The sequence below is a fragment of the Saimiri boliviensis genome, chromosome 3, assembly GCF_048565385.1.
Source record: "Saimiri boliviensis isolate mSaiBol1 chromosome 3, mSaiBol1.pri, whole genome shotgun sequence".
NCBI classification, from domain to species: Eukaryota; Metazoa; Chordata; class Mammalia; order Primates; family Cebidae; genus Saimiri; species Saimiri boliviensis.
The window spans coordinates 45,541,381-45,565,219 of record NC_133451.1 but is presented as its reverse complement, the minus strand read 5'-3'; the positions used below and the strand labels follow the sequence as shown (position 1 = coordinate 45,565,219).

Here is a 23,839-nt window from a genome sequence, read left to right as displayed (position 1 = left end):
CAAAACTAAAGGTACTGTATAAATCCTTTAAAATGTGGAACAGCAGGACAGTGACTGTGCAAACACATAATTCATCAAGTTAAATTTATGTCTGGTAACAGTGATTTTGAACACAATACAACAGATGCCATCCCGTAATATCTTGTCAGTCACTTCTTTCCACAATTTCAGAGAACCACATTATGAAATTCCTTTCAAATTTTATGCAACATAGCTTGTGGGGTGTTTCCCAAAGTGCTGCTCACATTGGTATGAGAGACACACACCAATAACCTGGCAAGGCCTGAATCCATTTGTCCAATTTTGTGACTATATCCTACTCTCCAAATTCTTATCCTGTCCTCTCAGTCCCACCTTGAACATTATAAAGATCAGTTCTCCCCACATGAAGCCATAAGTTTTCAGTCGACCAATATTGACCTTTGTAGTGAATCTACTTTCTCTCTGCTCATCAGCTTCAACTCAGTAGTTAGCTTGGGATTTTTATTTCCCCAATTATTTCTTTAGGATATGCTAAATGGGAGCAGGGAAGGAAGGCAGGGAAGAGACAGAGAGGTGGTGATGTCAGTGGTAAGAAACTTTCACCACTGTTTGATGTAGTAGTTGATTTACCATATTTACAGATTACAACAGATTACTGTGTGAATGTGAAGATTTCAGAGAAAGTTGACATTTAAAAAAATATGTTGTAGCAGTAAGGATACAATTATGTATACATAAGGTATATATATGTAATATTGTATACATAAAATGACTAGGTAGATAATAGATGTGGATAGATATGTATTACATGCATCTATATTTGTGGATTAGACATACTTTTAACTTTTTATTTTTATGTTTGATTAAGTCTTTGCTTATCTTTTAAAATATAAACTTTTCTCATTTAAAAACCTCTACAGATTGGCTAAAATGCCCCTTTCCATATGCTACCTTCTATTTTTGATTTTTCTTCTTTTTAAATGTCATTTACTTTGTAGTCATCAATCAAATTATTCTTTAACAATTTCTTACCTGTGTCTAGAAATATTGATAGTCCATCTGCCAGTAAGATGACATTTGAAAAGTGAAAAGTAGTGATTACTTTTTAAAGCAGATAAATGTTGTATATGCACAGTACATATATATATGTGTGTGTGCGTGTGTGTGTGTATACACACACAGATACATATATGTGCACTATAATATGCACTGTGTATACATATATATATATGTATATGGTGCACATACACATACGTCCATTGATATTTGTCATGAAGTGATTCTGTCTGTGAAACTGGCTATGCCATGTGATAAAGCTGTTTCTATGGAAACAGCTCATGATTCATGGTCAACAAAAATTACAGATGAAAGTGTAAGGTAGACTTGATAGAGAAACTAATTTCTGAATTAAAAAATGTAAATGCTATATTTACTAACAATTTTTTATGACTGAAAATATTCTTTTATAATCCTAATAAATGTCATTATTCAGTCCCTAAAATATGGTGGGAGTGATAATAGAGAATATAAAGAACACAATTCTAAGCTTCCAAAAGCTTACATGGTAGTGGGGAAAATGTAAGGTTAGGAAGACCTTTATATGGATGATTCTTAAATTATATCAGGTCTTTTGTCTTTTATGAGTCTTGATTTCCTAACATGCACCAGCTATTATTTCTCCAGAATAATTCTCTCTGGTGAGGCTGCAGAAAAGACTCTAAAAAAAAAAAAAAAAATTTGGGTTTTGAACTAGACCTAAATGCATTTGGGTGGCAGAGTGTTTGCAGGTGGCAGGAGGTAGAAATAATGGCCACTGACATGAGAAAATGTTCTAGACACAGGTGGGATTCCAAATGAATGTCATTGAACTGTCTCCATGGAGACAACAAAGCTATTTCCCTTGACTAGAGAATTGTGTATCATTCCCTTGAAAATAAATCATAAGAAAAAAATCTCTCCATGAGTCACAGAAGGTTAGAGTAGGCAGAGATCCTGAGCTTTCAACAAATTTATTTCTCTGCTTTCAGGAAAGATACCAAATAAACCCTATCATTCAAGTGGGATTCACTCTTAGCAACTTCCCTGATTAATCCATTCAGCGACAAGAACCAAGGCATCTAACCTCTAATTTTTCCTGTTGTATCTGAAGGGCCTTCATCCATACTCTTTTACAGTAGAGGTAGGGAAGGAACATCTGAAGGCTAACAGCTACCTAAGGGCCATCTTCTATTTGAATCTATTTCTCTAGCTGCTTCTCTGTCTTTCTCTAAATGAAACAGTACAATCTATGAATAATACTTTGCTTAAATAGATTTCCTCTTTCCAGGAGACCAACTTGTAGGGGACAGGGATCTGTTGAATTCTTGTTCAGAATCATACCCAACAGGCCATTCACATGTTTCCGTTCTTTTGCAAAGCTCCTAAGAGTCACTTTTTAATTTCCTGGCAGGTAAGCTTCATTTCTCAAGGCATGCTGTCAGCCTCATTTGCCCTGCCTGTTATATCCGGTCTCATTTCATCACCAAATACACTTTCTACAAGAACTCACACTGCTTTCATGCAATCTCACATGGAAACACAATGTTCCAGAAGGACTCTGAATCACTTTAGCGATACAGTGGAGAAGAGACCAGATGCTGTGTAAGTAAGTTTCCCACACATCTATTTCCCCTACCTATAAGGTTTTATAAAGGCATCTAAAACAGAACACAAAGATCACGCCTCTGGAGGGATTTGAAAAGTATGCTCTAAATCCTGTCAGAGTTTAGGTCTGCCCAGATAAAGAACCATATTATCAGGGATAATTAAAGTTGACTTTATTCCACTCTGTCTTTGCCCAGCACACTTTCTCCCTATCTCTAACCCTATCTTTATCTCATCTCCACATTTATGGACTTAAGGATCTATGTCTGTAGAACTCACCTTATTTGTGAACAGAATAAGAAGAAACAGTTTGTTGATGCAAATATCCAATATTCTACCTTAGTGCTTCCCCAAGTACCTTACAACAATACTTACATGCTAACTTTTTTTTCTGAAAATGTGTTCATTTCAGCGGTGAAAGAGATAATGTGGTGCTCCTGGCCCTAGGTTCCCTCCCTAGGCACATGTTGCCCCGATGTCAATCACTTAATATGGAACCTTGGAGGGGATCCAAGGCTCATTTCTTTTCTAATCCCTATCATCCAAAGAGTCACTAAATTCCTCTGATTTGCTCCTGAATAACATGTTTCTGTCTCTGTCCATGGAAAGTACTAGTTTAGACATCTATTATCTCTCATCTGGACCTTGAAGCGCTCTCATAGCTTCATAACACTGTTCTCAGTTTTAGCCTTCTCTGCTTCATCCTCCACATAGCTGCAAGAATCTAAAATGTAAAACACAGATCCCATTAAAACCTTTGTCAAGATGTTCTGGATTTCAGGATTAGGGTCCATTTTTTCAGCATGGATATTTTAGCATCATTTCTTTATCTGATGCATGTTAGTGTGTAGTACAAATTCTCTTTTAAAATGAAAGTGAATGACACATACATATAAGATTTTTTAAAACCAACAGTTCAAAGAGGTATATAAAAGACAGTATCCCTCTGCAGTCCACTTGTGGTCTTTGTTCCACCTCCAAAAGATCATAACTATTACTCATTTTCTTGTGTGTATCCTTCCAGAAATTGTCAGTGCATATACAAACAAACATGTATTTATACAGAGGCTTCTTTTTACACAATGAGAACGTTCAATAACATTTTCCTGTACCTTGCTTTTAGCACGCAGTCTGATCTCTTGACAATCCTCCCTCTGCCTTTCAAGTTCTCACAGTAGGAATTATCTGTAGTTCCCAGAACACTTCATGCTGTTTTCAGGCACACCTCCCAATGCATATGCCCTTTAATTTGCATGGAAATGTGTATAGGCTGCAAATGAGAAGAACTTCTACACAATTTCTAACTACTATTCTTTGATAGGATTCATTTCAGGCATTAACCCTTCATCATGCCTTATAAACTAACAACCTGTGCTCCCACAGGATCCTATACATGCATGTCTCTATCATAGCACCTACCACACAGACCGAGATAACTATGGAGGTTTCAAATCCATAGTTCTTCTTTCAAAAATATACTTTTCAAAAAAGGCTTTCTTCTGAAAAGGAAAATCTTCACTCCAAGATTGGAAACTGTAAATTGTTTGTTTTTTATAAAAGATTATAACCGGCCAGGCATGATGGCTCATGCCTGTAACCCCAGCATTTTGGGAGGCCAAGGTGGGCGGATCTGGAAGTCAGGGGTTCAGGATCAGCCTGGCCAATATGGTGAAACCTTCCTCTACTAAAAATACAAAAATTAGCCTGCCGTGGTCGCGCGCCGCTGTATTCCCAGCTACTCAGGAGGCTGAAGCAGAAGGATCGCTTGAACTCGGGAGCTGGAGGTTCCAGTGAGCTGAGAACACACCACTGCACTCCAGCCTGGGTGACAGAGCGAGACTTCATCTAAAAAAAAAAAAAAAAAAACCCCAAAACCAAAAAACAAACAGAAAAACCTATAGCCTCTACAAGAACAGAGACTACATCTAGTTGTCTGTTTTGTTTTGTTTTTTGTATTTTGTTTTTGGCTAGAGTAGTTGGATCAGTGCTACTGGAAAATTACCCCTTATTCTTAAATTCACAATACGGTAACAGATTTTTTGGGGATGTGAGAGTCAGGGAAAGATAATCCGTTCAATTAGTGGAAGAGTAGCAATGAGGACTATGAGGACTCTAAAAAGGGTAACTGGGCTCACTAAAGACAAAAAATGAATCTTTCAGGTGTTTTTTTTTGTGGCCAGACTTTTTCTAAGATTTTACCACTGATATGAATTAATTTTAAACTCTTTCTTAATCACATCTGCCAAGTAATGAATAATAGATTGCTAAATGCCAGTATTAACTTTCTTCCCTTTCAATACATAGAAGTCAAGGAACTTCATGAAATGTGTGATCTGCTGAAAACAGAAGTATTTTGGGAAAAAAAAATTCAGTGCTCATATGGTTTATGGATGAACTATGCGCTAACATTTAATCAACTATAAACATCTACCAATTCTTCCTCTTATGACTTTCAAGTATGATTGTGACATTTGAGCCCCCTCACTGAAATGTAAGCCAATTGGAAACATTTAAACCATTCTTTTCTGTTTTGAAATGTTTTACTTTTCTTGATAATACAAGATTTCATTTGTGTATGAGTATTTTGAAGGTGCTATGAAGTATTTGGGGGCCTGCCAAGACAAAAATCATCAGAAACTTAAAGAATGGATATTAAGTGATATTCGGCTAAGACAATCACCCTGGTTTTACCCCTCATTTCTCAGTCACCTCATAGAAGGGTTTTAGGCAGGTTGGGTAAATCCTTTGGGATGCTCAGATCTACAAAAATAACAGTTTCTTTTTGTTTCACAACAAGTGTTGACAAAAAAATATTACTTCAGTTGTGGTGGAGCAGTGTTCCCGTTTAAATACAATGGACAGCTCCTCATAGAAATAATTCCAACTTAGTCTTGGCTCTAATGTTCAATACAGTATAAACCAGGCATTAGGCCAGTCTCATTTTGAAGATCATTGTTTCTTGTTGCTGTCTTTGTGAATGTGTTTAAGGAAGAAAAAGTTGGATGAGGATGCCACGACTAATTAAAATAATAATTCAAGAGCTCCTAGAATGGACACAATCAGTACTTCAGTGTTCTCAGGAGGCTACCGTCATTTGCATTCAGTGGGAATTCAATAATTTCTTGTGACTAACTCACCTACCAGGAGAATATGGTGGAATAAGACAATCTAGTAAGGGCATTTTATTTTGACAGAGCCTAAAATCTTTAAATATCTAAGGTTTTATTATAGGATCTTTGAACTGGAAGGGGTTTAGCAATTATGTAATTTACCTTGATTTTACAAAGGAGAAACTTGAGGCCTAGAGACGCCAAATTACTCACTCAAAGTCCTAGGCAATTTTTTTTTTTGTTTGTTTGTTTGTTTTTTGTTTACTAGCCTAGTGGTTAGAAGCCACACCCTGGAGACAGCCTGCCTGGTTTCAAATTTTGGCACTGCCCATTCACTAACTGAGTAAGTTATTTAACCTAGTAATGTTTCTCCCTCTCTCAATCTCAGTTTTTCAATCTGTAATGGGGGGATAAGAATTGCATAGCATTAAGTAAAGGATTAAATAAGCTATTAATGTAAAGCACTGATAACCATACCTCACAAATGGAAAATGTTCAGTAAGTTACTATTTATTTCATTGCATTTCACACTATAACATCCAGTCTGATTCTGCAATCCTAAAATTCCAGGCTTTTGAATGTAAACTCGAATTTTAAAACAATCTAGATAGGCTTGCTTTGATGTAGCTTAGAGTTAAAAAAAAAAATTATCCCCAAACAGACAGGCAAAGGGGAGATTTTCCTTTCTCAGCCTCTCCAGATGTTATAAAATTATAATCCAGCACTTAAAAGAAAAACTTGTGTGATTACTCACATAAGAGTAAAATGTATTCATATGCTTGCTAATACCTGTTTCTGCTTTTAAATGGTACTCTCTTGTTTGTTCTGCTTGCAAAGGAAATTCTATTATAACCTCAGAGAATTTACTGACAACATCAAGATTATGTTTAGGCTATTTTACAAAGTTATTGCTAGCTCCTCAATGGTGGAAAAACAGTTTGCAGTGTTCTTTATTCTGAAGAAAAAAGTCATAGGTGTTTCTGTAAAGCAATAGGATAGTACTGTAGAGTTACTGTACTTGGAAATGTTTTCATTGCCATCATTTGAGATTGGTTGATTCATGGGTATAAATACGATTAGGAAGACAATTTATTAGTTTAGCTCAAGCCCCATCATCCAGACTCCTGCCTTTGTCCTATTGGTTATTATCAATGATGGAATTAACTTTCCCTTTAGAGAACAGGTACCTGTTTAACCAGCAGGAAATTAACCTGCAACTTAAACAACATAGAGAAATTTGGAAGGAAAATAAGTTCATTTCTTTTCTTTTCTTTTCTTTCTTTCTTTCTTTCTTTTTTTTTTTTTTAACAGTTGTGCTCTATTGCACATGCTGGAGTGGCTCATTGCAACCTCTGCCTCCCAGGTTCAAGTGACTCTCATGCCTCAGCTTCCAGAGTGCCTTGGACTACAGGCAAGCACCACAACATACAGATGATTTTTGTGTTTTTGGTAGAGATGGGGTTTCACCACGTTGGCCCAGCTAGTCTTGAATTCCTGACTTCAGGTGATCCATCCACCTTAGCCTCCCAAAGTGCTGGAATTATGGGTGTAAGCCACTGCACGCAGCCAATTTCTTAATGAAGTTAGAATTTAAGATCATGTACTACTTTGATATTCAAAGTGCAATCTACATACCAGCAATCAGCATTGCCCAGGAAAAACGCAGAGTGCCAGGCCCCATCCCACAACTCTGATTCAGAATTTGCATTTTAATAAGATCCCAGAGTGATTCAGGTACATGTGAAAGATTTGAGAAGCACTGACCTAGAGAAATGCATGTGGAGACTGGCAATGTGACAAGCAGTTACTCTTTGGGGTCACCACAGTGATAGTAATGTGATATAACTGAAGTATGTACCAGAAACTTCCAGAGTCTAATATTAAAATCACCACCACCACAACAGAAACAGTGAATTCTAAGTGGATATTTGGTAAATGAAATTTGTTTTCCTTAAGCATTATTTATAAAATTGGCTTAGTTTCATTTCTGTCATTGTTGTTCACTGTAATCTCTGTAAGAGCATATACTGTTATACTAATTTATGCATGTAGGAAGGAAAGACAGTGAATTCATGATAGCTATCTCATATTGGGAACAACTTGCATTGAATCCTATGTTTAGTTAGGACTCATTCAATGTAAGGGTTTCTGAGAGTGGCCATTTGGACCATTGTGTCTTCAGATCAGGTACAGAAAGCTGCCTGGTTGGAGCTCCTATGTTAATCAGGATCCTCCTCTTGAATAAGAAGGAACAGCTAGTTGCTGGAATTTGAAATACAAGACTTCAACTACTTGTTTGCAGGCAGTAATATCATGTTTCCCCAAACTACTGTTCAAAGAGAAAACCTGCCTACTACTGTGTCTTACTGGCTTTATAGTAGCAGATGTTAGTGGTTACGTTAAGGACAGTTTCTGGGAGCTCTTGTCTCCGTTTACTCCAACTGCTTCCTGTTCATCTTTAGTCGTGTGTGTGTGTGTGTGTGTGTGTGTGTGTCTGTGTGTCTGTGTGTCTATGGCTTGGCAGAAACTTAAAAGACAAGGTTTGATGGGTATAATATATAAATGGAAATCGTGGTGATTTTTTAAAATGACAGCTTAGAAAATGGTAACAGTATGTAGTTGCTAGCACATGAACCATGTAGCCCATGATGCAAGAACAGTCCTTTCTAATTTAATCAGTAATATTATTGCGTGAAAAGTCTTGTTCTCAAGTAGATAGTTTTTCCTGCATCGGAATTATTATTCACAATTTTTGCATTCCCTTGTTTAGAACCAATGATTCTTGATTGTAGAGATTCTTTGCTATATAAAGACTGCTTTTTTCCTTTAAGAAAACACTTAATTTTTCCCAAATTAAGAAACCAAAAAATGCTCTTAATGTGATTTAGTCTTTAAAGCAGACAATGTGTAAACCAAACAGGAATTATATTTTACGTGGGAAGCAAACAAAAATGAACAGAACCTAATTCTCAAATCCACTAATTGAATGCACAATTATGTCATTTTCCCAGCCAGGGAATGGGTCATAATGATAATGGATGAAAACATAAATATGAACAATGTTTTAATAATGGATTCAACTTGCATTTTCTTAAAAACTATTTTTATGATATACTTGTCCATTCTCTTTATTATATTCTTGTGATTTAATGTAGATGAAAATTTTCCAATAAATAACTCAAAAGTTATTGCCTATCAGGGTACTGAAACATGCTTAATACAAAAAGCAATAAGCAATAAGTCTTATTTTCCATGGACTTCCAACCCTATTTGTATTATATAAAATCACAACATATAATAAACAATTTTCTTATGGGGTTGTGGGGCTAACCATCTGAGTTGTGTTTAGACAGAGCTCTCAAGTCTAAAAACATTTCTCTTTATTTCCATTTTTCTTGGAGTTATTTCCAATCTATTTATTTCAATGCTTTGTCATAGATGAGAGAAGATAAAATAAACTTTGGGGTCTGTTGGCAGTGCTCATTAAAAGGAGAAACAAGAAAGAACAAGTAAATCAAGGTTTATAATTTTTCAACAATTGAGTGGTTTCTATTTTCTAATCATGTCACTAACATTGTCAAGGAAAGGTCATGGGAACTGTAATAGAATATGCATTTTCAAAGGCTTACTGGTTGGGTGAATATTTTTTAAAAATTAAGTGCATATACACATGTTGCCATGAGTAATATTACTGTATTACTTAATCGTTAGGAAGAAATGTCCAGTGGTGTTTCAATTAAAGTCAGTCCTTCTTCTCAGCTTACGCATTAATTCAGCTGAACAATTGATTATACAGAACTTTTTTGTTATGGTGGTTGTTGATTACAGCAACTTCCCTATTTAATTAAGTTTAACAAAAACTGAAAAGGTGTATGTTAATATAGCCAACAGAATTATATATTTTTAAAAATTCTGAAAAGCATAGCACTCTACACGTCAAGGTAGAACTAAGGCTGCATTTGCTTTTTGAGCTTTTTAAATCTCCTATTTTATAAAGTATATGTGGATGCTTACAAGATACCAAAGTAAATGATTGAGAAGGAAAATATTATCATTATTAATCTACATAATACTACTTGTTAAACTAATTCATTGTCTAATTTGTCCACTTGCATTTGTGTAGATTAGGCACAATTTGTGTATGTGCACATATTATTACATTCCTCAGAGTGTTTGTAAATATTGTGTTTTGGGTTACTTTGTGGTATTACCATGTATGTAAACAGAATATAATAAGTCAGTTTGCCAAATGAGAAAATATTCATTGTGCATTACGTTTTTAAAATTGAGTTTCTTTTTCCAGCACAATCAGAGACATTTAAAAATAGCATTTCAAAAAAAATAGTATTTTAAATATTATTTGAAGCAGGAGAAGCTACAACTACAAAGCACAGAAATTAGTCACACCTTTTATTCTATTCCTATTTAATAAGCTATAGATATATTTATTTCTTCCCTAACACAACCTAAAAAGAAAAGAAAACATTCTTAAACCATAGCAATTTAAAATAAAACGACACAGTAGGAATGAAATGAAAGACAATTCAATAGCCTTTATAGCTATAAAGTGATACAATCTCTAAAGGTTTTACTCTTTAAATTATTCAAGATGTCTAAATTTCTGCTGCCATAATATTTTTTCACAACTGGAATAGAAATGGCATTTCGCTCACGTAGATCTAGCTGTCCCCTGGGTGGTTGATTCTAGAAAAGCAACAGGCTTTTCCCCCTGTCTTACAAGAAGCAACAGTTAGAAACTCTAAGGCGCAAACTGCTACCCACAGTGGACAGAAACAGCCGACAGGAAAGTGGCAGCTATTTCAATTGATTTTGCAGCAGCTTCCAAAACGAGAGGGAAACTATAAATGAAAGAAGACCCCTTGGAAATGAAAGGACTGTGCTATGTTACTGTCGCCCCCTCTCCCTTCCAACGTCCCTTAAATTATCAAGCTTTTTAGACATGCGTAGATTTCTAGAGTAAAGTGAAGCAGTATAACTGGACCCATTTTGTTTCAAGTTAAATTTGCAAGATGCAGCAAGACAAATTCATAACCTCGGGCACTTTTCCTATTAGCAAGCATGGGCTGTCGTCTCAGCCTGTTGCTCCCGCCACACGGTGTGCCTGGACCCGGGGGGAGGGACACTTTGGAACCTCGAGTGTGCGCTGGGCGGCGGGGCCTCGGTGCCTCCGGCCTTGCCGACTGCGAAGGCCACGGGGATTGCCCGGGCCGCGCCTGGGGAGGTGATGGCTGCCGACCACCGGCCGGGGGACCCCAGTGCAGGCAGCCCGGCTGCCGGCAGATGGTGCCCTCCTCATCCGAACACGCAGGGAAACCCAGCTAAAGTAACGCTCAGACTCCGCCCCAGCCCATCTACGGCGCAACAGTCACCCGTCCTTCCCAAAATAGAGCCGAGCACGTTTCCCCCGGAACACCGCAGTAGCCCGTGTGTGTCGAAATTACAAACCAGGGCTGACCGGGCGTGTGTGCCGGAGTGGGGAGCGCGTGCGGAGTGGGATCCCCGGGGCCAGGGGCGAGGTGACCGCCAGCGAAACGCAGAGGGCACGGGGACCGGTCCATTTCGCTTCTGCGTAAGCCGGACCGCCGGGCCCGTCGGGAGGCCACTCACCATATTCACTTCGGAGACCATGTCTATGCTGGCGACATCGATCCGCATCCCGACGTCCACCGGGGGGCCTGCCGGGGAGGTGGGCCACGTTAGGGACAGATTCTCCGAGTGACAGCGGACTGGGGGGGAGAAGGGGGCTTCCAAGCCCTTACTCCATTCTGAACGGGCTCCCTCCCTACTCCCCCCACCGCCCCTTTCAGGGGACAGCCTGGGAAAACAGGTGTGGGCACACGCGTGATGCAGTGACTATGCAGAGGGTGTGTCGGCCCGGGAAAGGTCGCCTCTGCCTGCGGATCCATCCACTTGAGCCTGGGGTCCCGGTGTGTGTGTGTGAGTGTGTGTGTGTGTCTGTGTCCAGGGCATAGTGCACGCTTACGAAAATGATATGCTTTTTTTTTTTTTTTTTTTTTTTTTTGACATTTATCTTTGACAGAAAAGGAGAACTAGGGATGGGTTACAGGTTGAAAAAGATGAAGCGTTACCTCCGAAGTCCGGCCGCAAGCGAATGTCATATCCTTTGAGCAATCTGTCCACTGTCTCTTTCACATATGACATGTTGCTGGGTTCATTGGCACTGAAGGGAAGAAGTAAGGACCGTATTCAAAACGAGCACAAACCGTGAGCACATATAAAAAGATACAGGCACACCTACCCCCAAATAACAAGATACATGATCCAGCAGGCACGTAAAAAGAAACATACCAAGAAAAAAGAGAAAGATTAAACAACAGCAGCTCACCTGTGTGCACAACAGACCATGGTAATCATCACAGGGAAAGAAAGAAGCCCCAAACTCTCTCGATTTTGTGCTGTCCACATTACTAACTCTGATTAAAGAATTGTCTTTTCTGCGAAGATTCAAGGAATGCAACTTAGTCGGCTGCTGGGCAGTAATTCCCGAATGGACCTGCGCATGCGCAGAGGGCGCTCACTACCAAAAGACACCTTGTGCCTTGCAAACAATATTCCTAGTGGAACAGGCAACAGATTTCAGTCCTTCTAAAGTTCCTTTTTGGGGTGCTCCGTGTCCTCCGGATAGTCAGAGACAAGCTGCTGTTATCACGCAGGGAATCCTACGAGCAAGTGTAAGCGGAGTTTCCTTCATCCACTGGAGGTTGCAGTACTGATTTCCTTTCAGCCCCCAACCTGATTTTGGTTTTTTACTGGGCTCTCAGTGATTTGGCTAAGGCTGCCTGTGATTGGCATCTTTCGTTGACAGTCAGGGAGGTCCCAGAACAGGGATTCTGGAGGCGGATCTCTTGTTCTCTGTTTGCCCGTGGCGGTACCAGGCGGATGTGGTCAGCAGGGGTTGAGGGTGGGGGTGACTGGGAGATGGGGAGAGTGGAGAGAGAGGGAGCCAGAGTGTTATGAAAGGTACAGAGGAACTCAGGACGTATTTGAGAACTCCAAAAATCAGGTGCCCTTGGGAGGCATCCTAGGACATCTGGCTTGGTGTAGACTTCTGTAGGAGGCGGAGTAGGAGAGGCAAGCCAACTTTTCTTCCACCCCACTTTTCTTCCCTCCGCTTGTAGTTTCTCTCCCAGGTTGGGAAATGAGGGAAACAAAGGATGGGGCAGCAGTTCTTGGCAGGGAGTCTTTTTTTCTGGGGCCATCAGCTGCAAGCCTCACTTTTTCTTCCAGGTTTTAGTAAGAAAAATCTCTTTCTTAAATTGACAGCATACAAGCTGGTATTTGTGACCCCTAACAGAACCCTGAAACATCCAGACAATCTAACCTCTGTTTGCCAGTAGGTTGGGATTCTGCAGGAGCAAGCAGTTTTGAATAAAATCAAATATAGTAACTTCGATTATACAAATGTCATTGAGCACATGTTAAGCAGAAGGCCCTGGGCTTGGTGTCTGTTCATTTGTTAAATAGCACGTATTAAATCTATGTTGTAGGCATTCTGGGACTTATAACTGCTTCAAAAAGGGTTCCTGAGCTAGAAAAATTCACATCTAATGAAGAGGGATAGACACAAGTATAAGGAAATTCAGTGTATCTCTAGAGAGTTTGTGTAGTGACAGGAGTGTTGGTAATTCTACCAGGGAGACGTTTCCAGACAAGGAGTAATTTGAAAAAGGGGAAAGCTTTTTGCCAGAGCAGGGAGGATGGGGCATTCCAGAAAGAGGGACACCGTGCCAAATCCAGTCTACTTAGATAACTAAACCCAGAAATGACTGGTCAGATTATAAAGGCAGGGAGAGAAGGTAGGTGATGAGAGTGCAAAGGGAAGTTGAGGTTGGCAATCACTGAAATGTCTCAGTAAGGATGATGAGGAGGGTCAGATTTAGCCTTTAGAACTCACTGGTAAAATAATTATAGCAACAATCAACATTTATCATTGGCTGGCTAGGTGGCAGGTATTGTGCACATTACATAGATTATCCGATTTAAACCTTAGAACAGCCCAAAAGTTCTATATATGATTATTATTCCCATTTTATAGATGAGGATACTAAGACTAAATTGACTAGTTTAATATCAAATAGCTAATACATGGTAGAATCTGCATTTCAATCAATATTCTATAGATTTAACTACTGCTGTATGTTGTGAAGCATGGACTCAAAGAAGAAGAACCAGATAACAAAACAAGAAGGAAAAGGATTATTAAAATATCCCAGGTAAAAGGAACTAAAGTCAGAAAGTGTTTAGCATAAAGAGGAGATGATAGACTAGCTCAAGCCTTCAGAAATTTAATGGAGAAATTGAATAGTTGGATGGGTCAGGATTTGGGGACATTTGGAGGGTACCTAAAAATTGTATAACCACTTATACATGTATAGAGCTTGATATTCTACAAATACATTAATTTTATTTTATAATTTGAGCCTCACAGAACCTTAAATACTGGGGCCATTCCTTATGGGAAAGAATGCTAACTACTAATTAGATTCCTTTATTTTCTTAAAAGGATATCAACTCTACCTTGTATAATTCATATGTATCTGCTTTTATGGGGTAAAGAGAGGCTTATTTATGTTTTAGATCCTTGCTGAAGCATGGAACCCCTCTGTGCTGCGTGATTCTCTGCAAAAGTCACACCGTAGAAAGCAGGATACATGAAGCTTTACTTCATTCATTTCCTCACTTGTTTATTCCCCAAATATGTATTGAACACTTACTAGGTTCCAGATATTAGGCAAAAAGCTGGTGATACAACAGTGGACAATACAGTGTCCCTTTTCACATAGAATTTGTCGATTTTTACATGTGTTTGTGGTTGCTAATTAGCCTTGCTACTCAAATTCAATTAATAAAAAGCATTCCACCAAGTATTTGTTTCATATAGTTTCTATTGGGATATATGTTTTCCATTTGCTCGTAAACCCCAATAATTATTTTTGAATAACAACTAGGATTTTATTCAGCAGGGTCTGCTGAAGAGCCAACATTTTAATCTTAAATTAAGAAAGACTATCTGCAACTTTGTAGACTTGAATCCTATTGTTTAGCATGCCCCAGTGAATCAATTCCACTGAATTTTGCTTTGAAATTATGCTTTACATTTACCTGAAAGAACAGTAAAAGTCATAAGATATTCATTATCACATACATTTGTTACTGAGATGCTACAGAAGGTGAAGCCCACTCTATCACTTGGTATCTTATATACAAGAAATGTTGAGAGGATATTTTTTTCAGACCTCAGTACTCTGAAAATTGTCTTATTGTTTGAATAGCTTATCTTATGAACAATAGAAACCATAAAATTAATTAAATTCTCTACTTACTTTGGCTACCGAAGATGTCAGAGTCTTGTGTACAACTCAGTTTTAGTCATTTTGTAAGATATGAATGACCTGTATCTTGATATATTACATTTCTCTACAATGCCTTCGATTTCTAAGTTTATTTTTTCTTTGTCACAGTTTACTAATTTAAAAACAGATATGTTGCAGTGAATATATATATAGTTTGTAAGCTGTCTTGAATAACCTTGGAACTAAATGGGAACTAAATTATTTCAAAATTATTAAAAACATAAATAATTGAACTTAAAAAAATTTCTCAATCTTGATGCATTGTGGGAAATTTTATGACTTAAATAAGCCAAAACATTTTTTTTCTGTGAAATTGTTTTTTCCTCAAGTCAGTCCTCTTACTTAAGACTTTTCTTCCTTCAAAGCTCAATTTAAATTTATATATATATATATATATATATATATATATATATATATACATATATATGTGTGTGTGTGTGATATATGTTAAATGTAGTATGTCATATATATATAAAAAGAAAATTAAATATATACCATAAAAAATAAATATATATCTATTTGTTAAAGCTATCCCTTGAAAGCCACCAGTAATTCCTACTCCCATTATCATCTGCTGTTTACTCTTATGAGAGAAATAGGGGAAGTCTAAAAGTTCACTTCTGACTAGGTTGGAAGTGTCTCAGGGTCAAGAACCTACACATATTCTTAGTATTTCCCTACAGAGCAGTTAGCAAACAAGAAGACATAATAGAAAAATCATTCCATTACAATAAAAACAATAAATTCTAATGTACCTCGGAATAACTGGGGGAAAATATGCACAAGAACTTCATAGTGAAATATACAATTTTATTTAAACACACAAAATAAGACCTAGATAAATGGAAAATGTATCATATGGGTAGGTGGGAGGACTCAACATTGTAAGGATGTCAAATCTATCCAATGTAAGAAATGTAACCAATTTGAATCAAAATTTCTACATTCTAAATGGAAATGAAGAAACTAATCCCAAATTTAAATACAAGAATGAGGGGTAAATAAAAGCAAAGAAAACTTAGAAGAAGAAAAAAAGAGAAGGAATATGGGGGCATATGCCTTTGAGATATCATGACTTATTGAGCAATACAGAAATTGAATCAGTTTGTCTTTGGCATGGAATTCATGTAGGGATAAAAAGCAAAATAGTACAAGCAAATAAAGAGCACAAAAATAATTCTCTATTCTAGGAAAAGCAGGAAAAAATGAGCTATTCAATAAATGCTGTGAGACAGTTTATTATCTATAAGGGAAAAAAGTAGATCTTTACATCGTTACCTACATGAAAACATATTACAGGTAGATTGTAATTTTAATACAAAAACAAAAATTTTCAAAACTTTAAACTATATAGGAGAATATCTTTATGACTGTGATGAAAGGAAAGACCTAAAGATGAACAAAAGTATAAATGATAAAAACTATTATAGCAATAACTATGTTAAAATGTAACCTTCTTTAAATCCAAAGATTCTTCTGAAAAGCCAAGTTACACATAGAAAGAACATGTTTTCAGCAAATTTAACCATCAAAGGATTTGTATAAAGAAATTACTGGGAAAAAAATCTTCTACAAATAAATAAGAAAAAAAGATCAAAAGCCACTCTAAATAAGGAATTGCAAATTAAAGCAATTGTATACTATTTTAAATTCATCAGATAAACAAAACTTTTAAGAGTATTAAAAATTGGCTTTTAAAACTCCATATATTTTCAATAGACATATAAATTAATCTGAACACTTTGTGCAGCTCTTTGGACATACTAGGAAAGTGAAAGCTGCCCAAGCCCTTTGTCCCAGCATTTCTACCACTCAGAATATACCCTCGTGATAAACTCATGAAGTCTAAGAATGTTCATGGCAGTGTTGTTTTTAGTAGAGCAAAACCGGAAACAATTTTTATTAATTGGAAATAAATAGTATAATCACACAATGAAATACAACACTCAAAGTAGGTGAACATCTACATGCTTCACACAGATAAATCTCAAAAGTAAAACATTAAGCAAAAACGAAACAAGAGCAAGGTGCAGGGTGACACAATGAGCCATTATAACATAAATTTTAAGAAATTTAAGTATAAAACCCAGAATAGAATACATATTATATATATTACATAATATATAATATGTATATAATCATGTTGTATATAATATACATTATATACATATACATTATATATGTGTGTGTGTATGATTGTGGGTGTATGTATGTGTATATACACACACAGAATAGAGAACAAAAACAGGAAGGACGCCACATTTTATGGTTATATATATACTATAACCATAATATATATTATATACATATCATTATATATATGTGTGTGTATATGTTCATATGTGTATGTGTGTGTGTGTGTGTGTATATATATATATATATATATATATATATATATATAAACACATGGAATAGAGTACAAAAATAGGAAGGATACCTCATTTTAGGGTTCAATTGAATCTTTAATATTTTTTCAAAAAAAATTCATTCGAGTTAACCACAACATGGTATGTGGGTGTTCATCATCCTACTTTCCATTTATTTCTAGATATTTGAAGTATTTTACAAAAACTGATCAAAAATAATAAGGAAGTGACAAACTGAGGAGATATATTTGCAATTTATATTTTAAAATGGTTATGCAAATCAATGAAGTAAATAAATGTCTAATAAATAATGAGCAAATGATTGTAACAAGTATTTCACTAAAGAAGCCTTAATATTTGATAGCAGAGTCGGGTGACTGTAGTCAATAACTTAATTGTACATTTTTAAATAACTTAAGGAGTGTATTTGGATCATTTGTAACTTCAAGGATAAGTGCTTTAGGGGATGAATATCCCATTTTTTATGATATGCTTATTTCACATCACATGTCTGTATCAAAATATCTCATGTACCCCATAAATATACACACCTAATAGACACCCACAAAATTTTTAAAAATAGTTGAAAATATTTTTAAAAATAATTAAGTGACCAATAAAGATATTGTAAAGTTTCAACCTCAATAGTAATCAAATGACGGAGTTTCGCTCTTGTTACCCAGGCTGGAGTGTAATGGCGCGATCTCGGCTCACCGCAACCTCCGCCTGCTGGGTTCAGGCAATTCTCCTGCCTCAGCCTCCTGAGTAGCTGGGATTACAGGCACGCACCACCATGCCCAGCTAATTTTTTGTATTTTTAGTAGAGACGGGGTTTCGCCATGTTGACCAGGATGGTCTCGATCTCTTGACCTCATGATCCACCCGCCTCGGCCTCCTAAAGTGCTGGGATTACAGGCTTGAGCCACCGCGCCCGGCTGAATACAATTTTTAAAACAGATATAAAGTACCATTTTCACTTGTTGGTTTGCTAGTCTAAAATGGTTTAACATTAAGTATCATGGAAACTCTGGAGAAATACAATTTCATATACTTTGGGGGGAGTATAAATTGCCACAATCTATTTTAAGAATAATTTGTAATACTAATAGTAATATAATACATTGTTAGATAAATGTGTTGGTGGCATTTGTGTTCTATTTAATTGATCAGGTATTCTGATTTAACATATCACCTAATGTGATATATTTTTATTATAATCACTCATTGTTAGTAAAGTATGAATTTTGAGAAGGCAGCAGCATCATTATCGCTTTTTAAGATTGTAAATATGTAAATTATCCTTTGTTATGTTTTCATATTTTATTTTCTAGATTAAATGTACTATTAATTTAATAAGATCTAAAGATCTCTTGTTACTTTAATATTGCATTAAATATTCTGATTAACTTAAGAAGTAATTTTAATCTGTGTTAATAGGAATTTTATCACTTTACTATTCGCATATCAATTTATCCTCTAAGGATATATTATTTTCTTTAAAAAAAAAAAGTCATTTTTCAGGTTATATTAACTGTCAGCTATTTAATACATTTTTAGCTATACAAAAATGCATTTTCTACTTTGCATTTTTCAGCTCTTCTTGGTCATATATTGTAGCATGGATCTTTGAGGATAAAATTTTATCATGTAATAAGCCAATTATATTTTCACCTCTTCGTATTTTTACTTCTTGTTATGCTATAATAATTTTTATATTGTATTTAAAAATTCATATTGTATTTTTCCCTATATTCTTATTGGAATTTTTTCTCAAATTGTTATTTATGGTATTTTTACTATTTGATAAATTGTGGTGATAATAAGGATATTCATTTCTCTTTTCAAGTAGAATTCTATCCAAATAAATACAACATTTTGTTTTAAAATATATGCTCTATCTTACAAATAAAGAGATGTTCTAAGCTATTGCTGCTATTAAAATGTAACCACCGCATTAATAAGAATAGTTAACATTTTAATAGGCTTATTATTTATCAGCACTATTTTAAACACTTGATATATCTAGTGCTCATAATACCTTAAGAGGTAGGGATATATAATTAGTTCTGTTTTAAAGATGAAGACACTGAAATACAGAAAGTAAGTTATCCAAGGTCAAACAAAAAATGAGAGGCCAAATTCAAATTCAAATAGTCCAATGACAGTTTATATTCTTTACCAGTACGCTACTAATTATGAAAAATGTTGCCAACATAAAATGTATTTTTAACTTCTACTGAGATAATTAAATGCTTTTTCCAACTTCTCCTGTAAAATTAAAAGCATTTAGGGTTTAATCTATGTTATGAGTGATTTATATTTTTAGCAAAAGTGCAAATTATGTGAAAAAAATTTATTTGAGTACAGCAGACCCATGCTACCCAAGTAGAATCTTATGAAGGGTTCTCTGCAAATCCTGATATGTAGCGTTGTGCCCTTTACTTGGTCCCTGTAATTCTGTGGGCCAGGAAATGTCACAGAGAATGATGGCTATTAAGCCTGTCACTAGTAATATATTGCTGTAGAGCATCATCTAAAAAGTGCTGCCATTCATATCTGTGTTAATGTGTTTTTACACATTTTAGAGTAAAATAAATTTTACTGTTTACTGTTGTTGTTTATTAGAAGCTATAATTTTTATCTTCTTTTAAAAAGTAAATATTTAGTGCCTGATATTAACTGGAGAACAAAACAAACAGCCCGGTGATTATCCGCTGAGCATTTTTCTACTAAACATATAGCCTTAGGGCTAATTCATTTATTCATGAATTTATTTAAAAATATTTTTAGAACTGTGCAACAATAAATGATACAAACTATCAGAGCAAAGGCACCCAAATAACCAATATATAATTTTTTTTAAATGCCAGAAATGAGAAAAGACTTTAATTTTTATTTTATTTACATTAAGGCCTCACTAAGTTGCCTAGGCTGATCTTGAACATCCTGAATTCAAGAGATCCTCCCACCTCAGCCTTCAGAGTAGCTGCCATTGCGCCCAGGAAAAGACACCTCAATGGAGCTGAAACTTTCTGCTAGATCTTTAAATCACCAAGTTGAGAATTTGGGAGGAGTTAGAACAAGTGGAAAGCACGAGTAAAGGCTTTGAGTTTTAAAGTTGATGGCACTAAAGAAAATTGAAGTTATTAAGGCAGAATTGAACAAAAATTTTGTTTGCAGTTGTGAGGGTAGAGGGACTATTGAGAAGAGGATAAGAATGGAGTTGGATGGTGAGAAGTATGTTTCTAACTTACAGCTAAGCAGGACAAGATTAGCAAAAGAAATTTGGGGATTTGGATGGGAAATAAAACTTCTTTTTCTCTGCTTCATGCTAAGTACATATTCTTCCTTAATGAATTGGGATAAGAACATTGCTAATCTCCAGTTTTATTTTGTCATTAAAATTATTTTAAGAGAGATTTAAATAAAAATTTAGAAAAACCTAGACTGAAAATAAGACATAGTGACAGTGTAACTGACTAAAGAATAATCTAATTACTTTCTGTGGAAAAAAATCAAGGTTATAAAACTGTCCTCTCTCTGAAATGCAAATCAAAATCACAATATGATACCAACTCTCTCCTGCAAGAATGGCCATAATCAAAAAAATAAAAAATAATAGATGTTGGCCTGGATGTGGTGAAAAGGGAACACTTTTACGTTGTTGGTGGGAATGTAAACTAGCACACCCACTATTCAAAACAGTGAGGAGACTCCTAAAAGAACAAAAAGTAGAACTACCATTTGATCCAGCAATCCTACTACTGAGTATCTACCCAAAGAAGTCATTATATGGAAAAGATACTTGCACACACATGTTTATAGAAGCACAGTTTGCAAAAATGTGGAGCCAACCCAAATGCCCATCAACCAATCAGTGGATAAAGAAACTGTGCTACACACACACACACACACACACACACACACACACACACACACAATGGAATACTACTCAGCCATAAAAATGGGATTAATGACATTCACAGCAATGTGGATTAGATTGGAGACTATGATTGTAAGTGAAGTAACGCAGGAATGGAAAATCAAACATCATATGTTTTCACTCATAAGTGGGAGTTAAGCTATGAGGATGCAAGGGCATAAGAATGACACAATGAACTTTGGGGATCCAGGGGGAAAGGGTCAGAAAGGGGTGAAGGATAAAAGACTACAAACTGGGTACAGTGTATACTGCTCAGCTGATGGGTGCACCAAAATCTCACAAATTATCACTAAAGAACTTATCAATGTAACCAAATGCCACCCGTTCCCCAAAAACCTATGGAAATTAAAAAAAAATTACAAACTGAAACTACCCTGTCTGTGAGAGATGAAACTCAAATCATCCAGCATTTTAAACAACAAATATTTTCTTCAGTCACGTGTCACTGCTAGTATATACTAAAGCTGAATATATATTGGATGGAGGATTTGGAGGATTGCAGATTTCTTTTCCTTCCTGTCATTAAAAATTTATTAGCCATAGTCATGGAATAATAATTTGTGCTTAAGAAATAAAATACTTTTTAACATAAACCCTCATTTAAAAATATGGACATATAATAAAAAGTCAGTAAACCTTTAAGAAAAATCAATATCATGAAGAAAAGGAAGTAAATGCCACAAGCAGAAAATTAAATCCCATGGAAAGCAAGACTACTCTAAAGCAAGTATAAAAGCGTCCAAGAGTACACAATAAGAAGTACAAATTATTAAGAGAAAACAAAAATCAACAACAACAAAAATCATTATTTATTTAATTGAAAGATAATTCTAAATTTTAAAATGAAATTCCATAAATGGGTTGAATGACATAGCTGAAGATTTTATTAATTAGCTAGATAATAAAAACAAATAACCTAGCTGGCATTGAAGAAGGTAAAGACATAACATTGTGAAGGGATCTAAAAAAGGTAATAAGAGTTGCATAAGAAAAGAACAGAGAAAAAGAAGGGGAGGAAATAATTTTTTAAAATGATGTTCCAGAAATAACAACAGTTATTAGTTTATGCACTTACTGAATTTTTTCATTTTTCTTTTTGTAATTTTTGTTGGTACACAGTAAGTGTATCTATGTTTGGGGTAAACAAGATGTTTGACATGGGTGTGCAATGTGAAATCATCAAATTTATTGTGATTATTTACACATGTGAAATCCTACATTTATAATTATACGAAAGGAATAGAAAGAAATAAACTAAATATTTTCACCTATTATTTCTGAATGCTAATGTTACAGCTATTCTTTCATTTATTCTTTTATGTATTTCTTTCCAAATTCTATATAAATGTTTATCTTTTAAACCAAAAATGTACCTTTAAAGCAAATTGTATACTCTACTTCTTCTGGCAATAATTATAAAATGACCAAACTTCAGTAAGACTTGAAAATGGCAATTCTAATAAAACATGCATAATCAAAAAACAAAAAAAGAAAGGATATTCATTCCCTCAAGCATAATCCTTTGAGTTGCAAACAGCCCAATAACACTCTTTAAGTTATTTTAAAATGTCCAATTAAATTATTATTGACTACAGTCTCCCTACTGTGCTATCAAATAGTAAGTCTTATTTATTCTTTCTACCTATTTTTGTACCCATTAACTAATATCAGATTCCCCTCAGGGCCCCCACTACCCTTCCCAGTCTCTGGCAATCATCCTTTTACTCTCTATGTCCATGAGTTCAGTCGTTTTGATTTTCAGATACCACAAATAAGAGAAAATGTTTGTCTATCCGTGCCTGGATTATTTCGCTTAACATAATGATCTCCATTACTATCCACGTTGTTTTGCAAATGACTGGCTCTCATTCATTTTTGCGGCTGAATAGTACTCCATTGTGTATATATGCCACATTTTCTTTATCCTTCATCTGCTCATGGACACTTAGGTTGCTCCCAAATCGTAGCTATTGTAAACAGCGCTGCAGCAAACAGCAAGGCAGATATCTTTTTGATGTACTGACTTTTTTTTTTTCTTTTGGATATAACCCCAACAGTCGGATTGCTGGATCTTATGGTAGCTCAATTTTTAGTTTTTTGAGGAACTTCCAAACTGTTCGCTGTAGTAATTGTACTAATTTACATTCCCACCAACAGTGTACAAGTGTTCTCTTTCCTCCACATCCTTACCAACATTTGTTATTGCCTGTCTTTTGGATCTAAGCTATTTTAACTGGGACGAGATGACATCTCATTGTCATTTTGATTTGCATTTCTCTGATGTGATTGAATGTTAAAAAGCATTAATTAATCATATTCTGATGAAATTTTGGGACATCATGGATAAAGAAAAACATCTAAAACACTTTTGAGAAAAATAATCATATTATCTACATAGAA

At 35.6% G+C, this 23,839-nt stretch overlaps 1 protein-coding gene across 1 annotated transcript in view; it reads right to left on the bottom strand.

The window, feature by feature from the left end:
- The window catches only part of GABRB1 (gamma-aminobutyric acid type A receptor subunit beta1), a 416,562-nt gene extending 403,682 nt beyond the window's left edge, over window positions 1-12,880 (bottom strand). The window contains exons 1-3 of the mRNA XM_003933650.4: window positions 12,103-12,880; window positions 11,846-11,937; window positions 11,364-11,431 (exon numbers count right to left, since the gene is read on the bottom strand). Coding sequence (XP_003933699.1) covers window positions 11,364-11,431; window positions 11,846-11,937; window positions 12,103-12,182 — 240 coding nt within the window. The 5' untranslated portion in view covers window positions 12,183-12,880. The remainder of the gene's footprint in view (window positions 1-11,363; window positions 11,432-11,845; window positions 11,938-12,102) is intronic.
- Window positions 12,881-23,839: the final 10,959 nt, after the last annotated feature.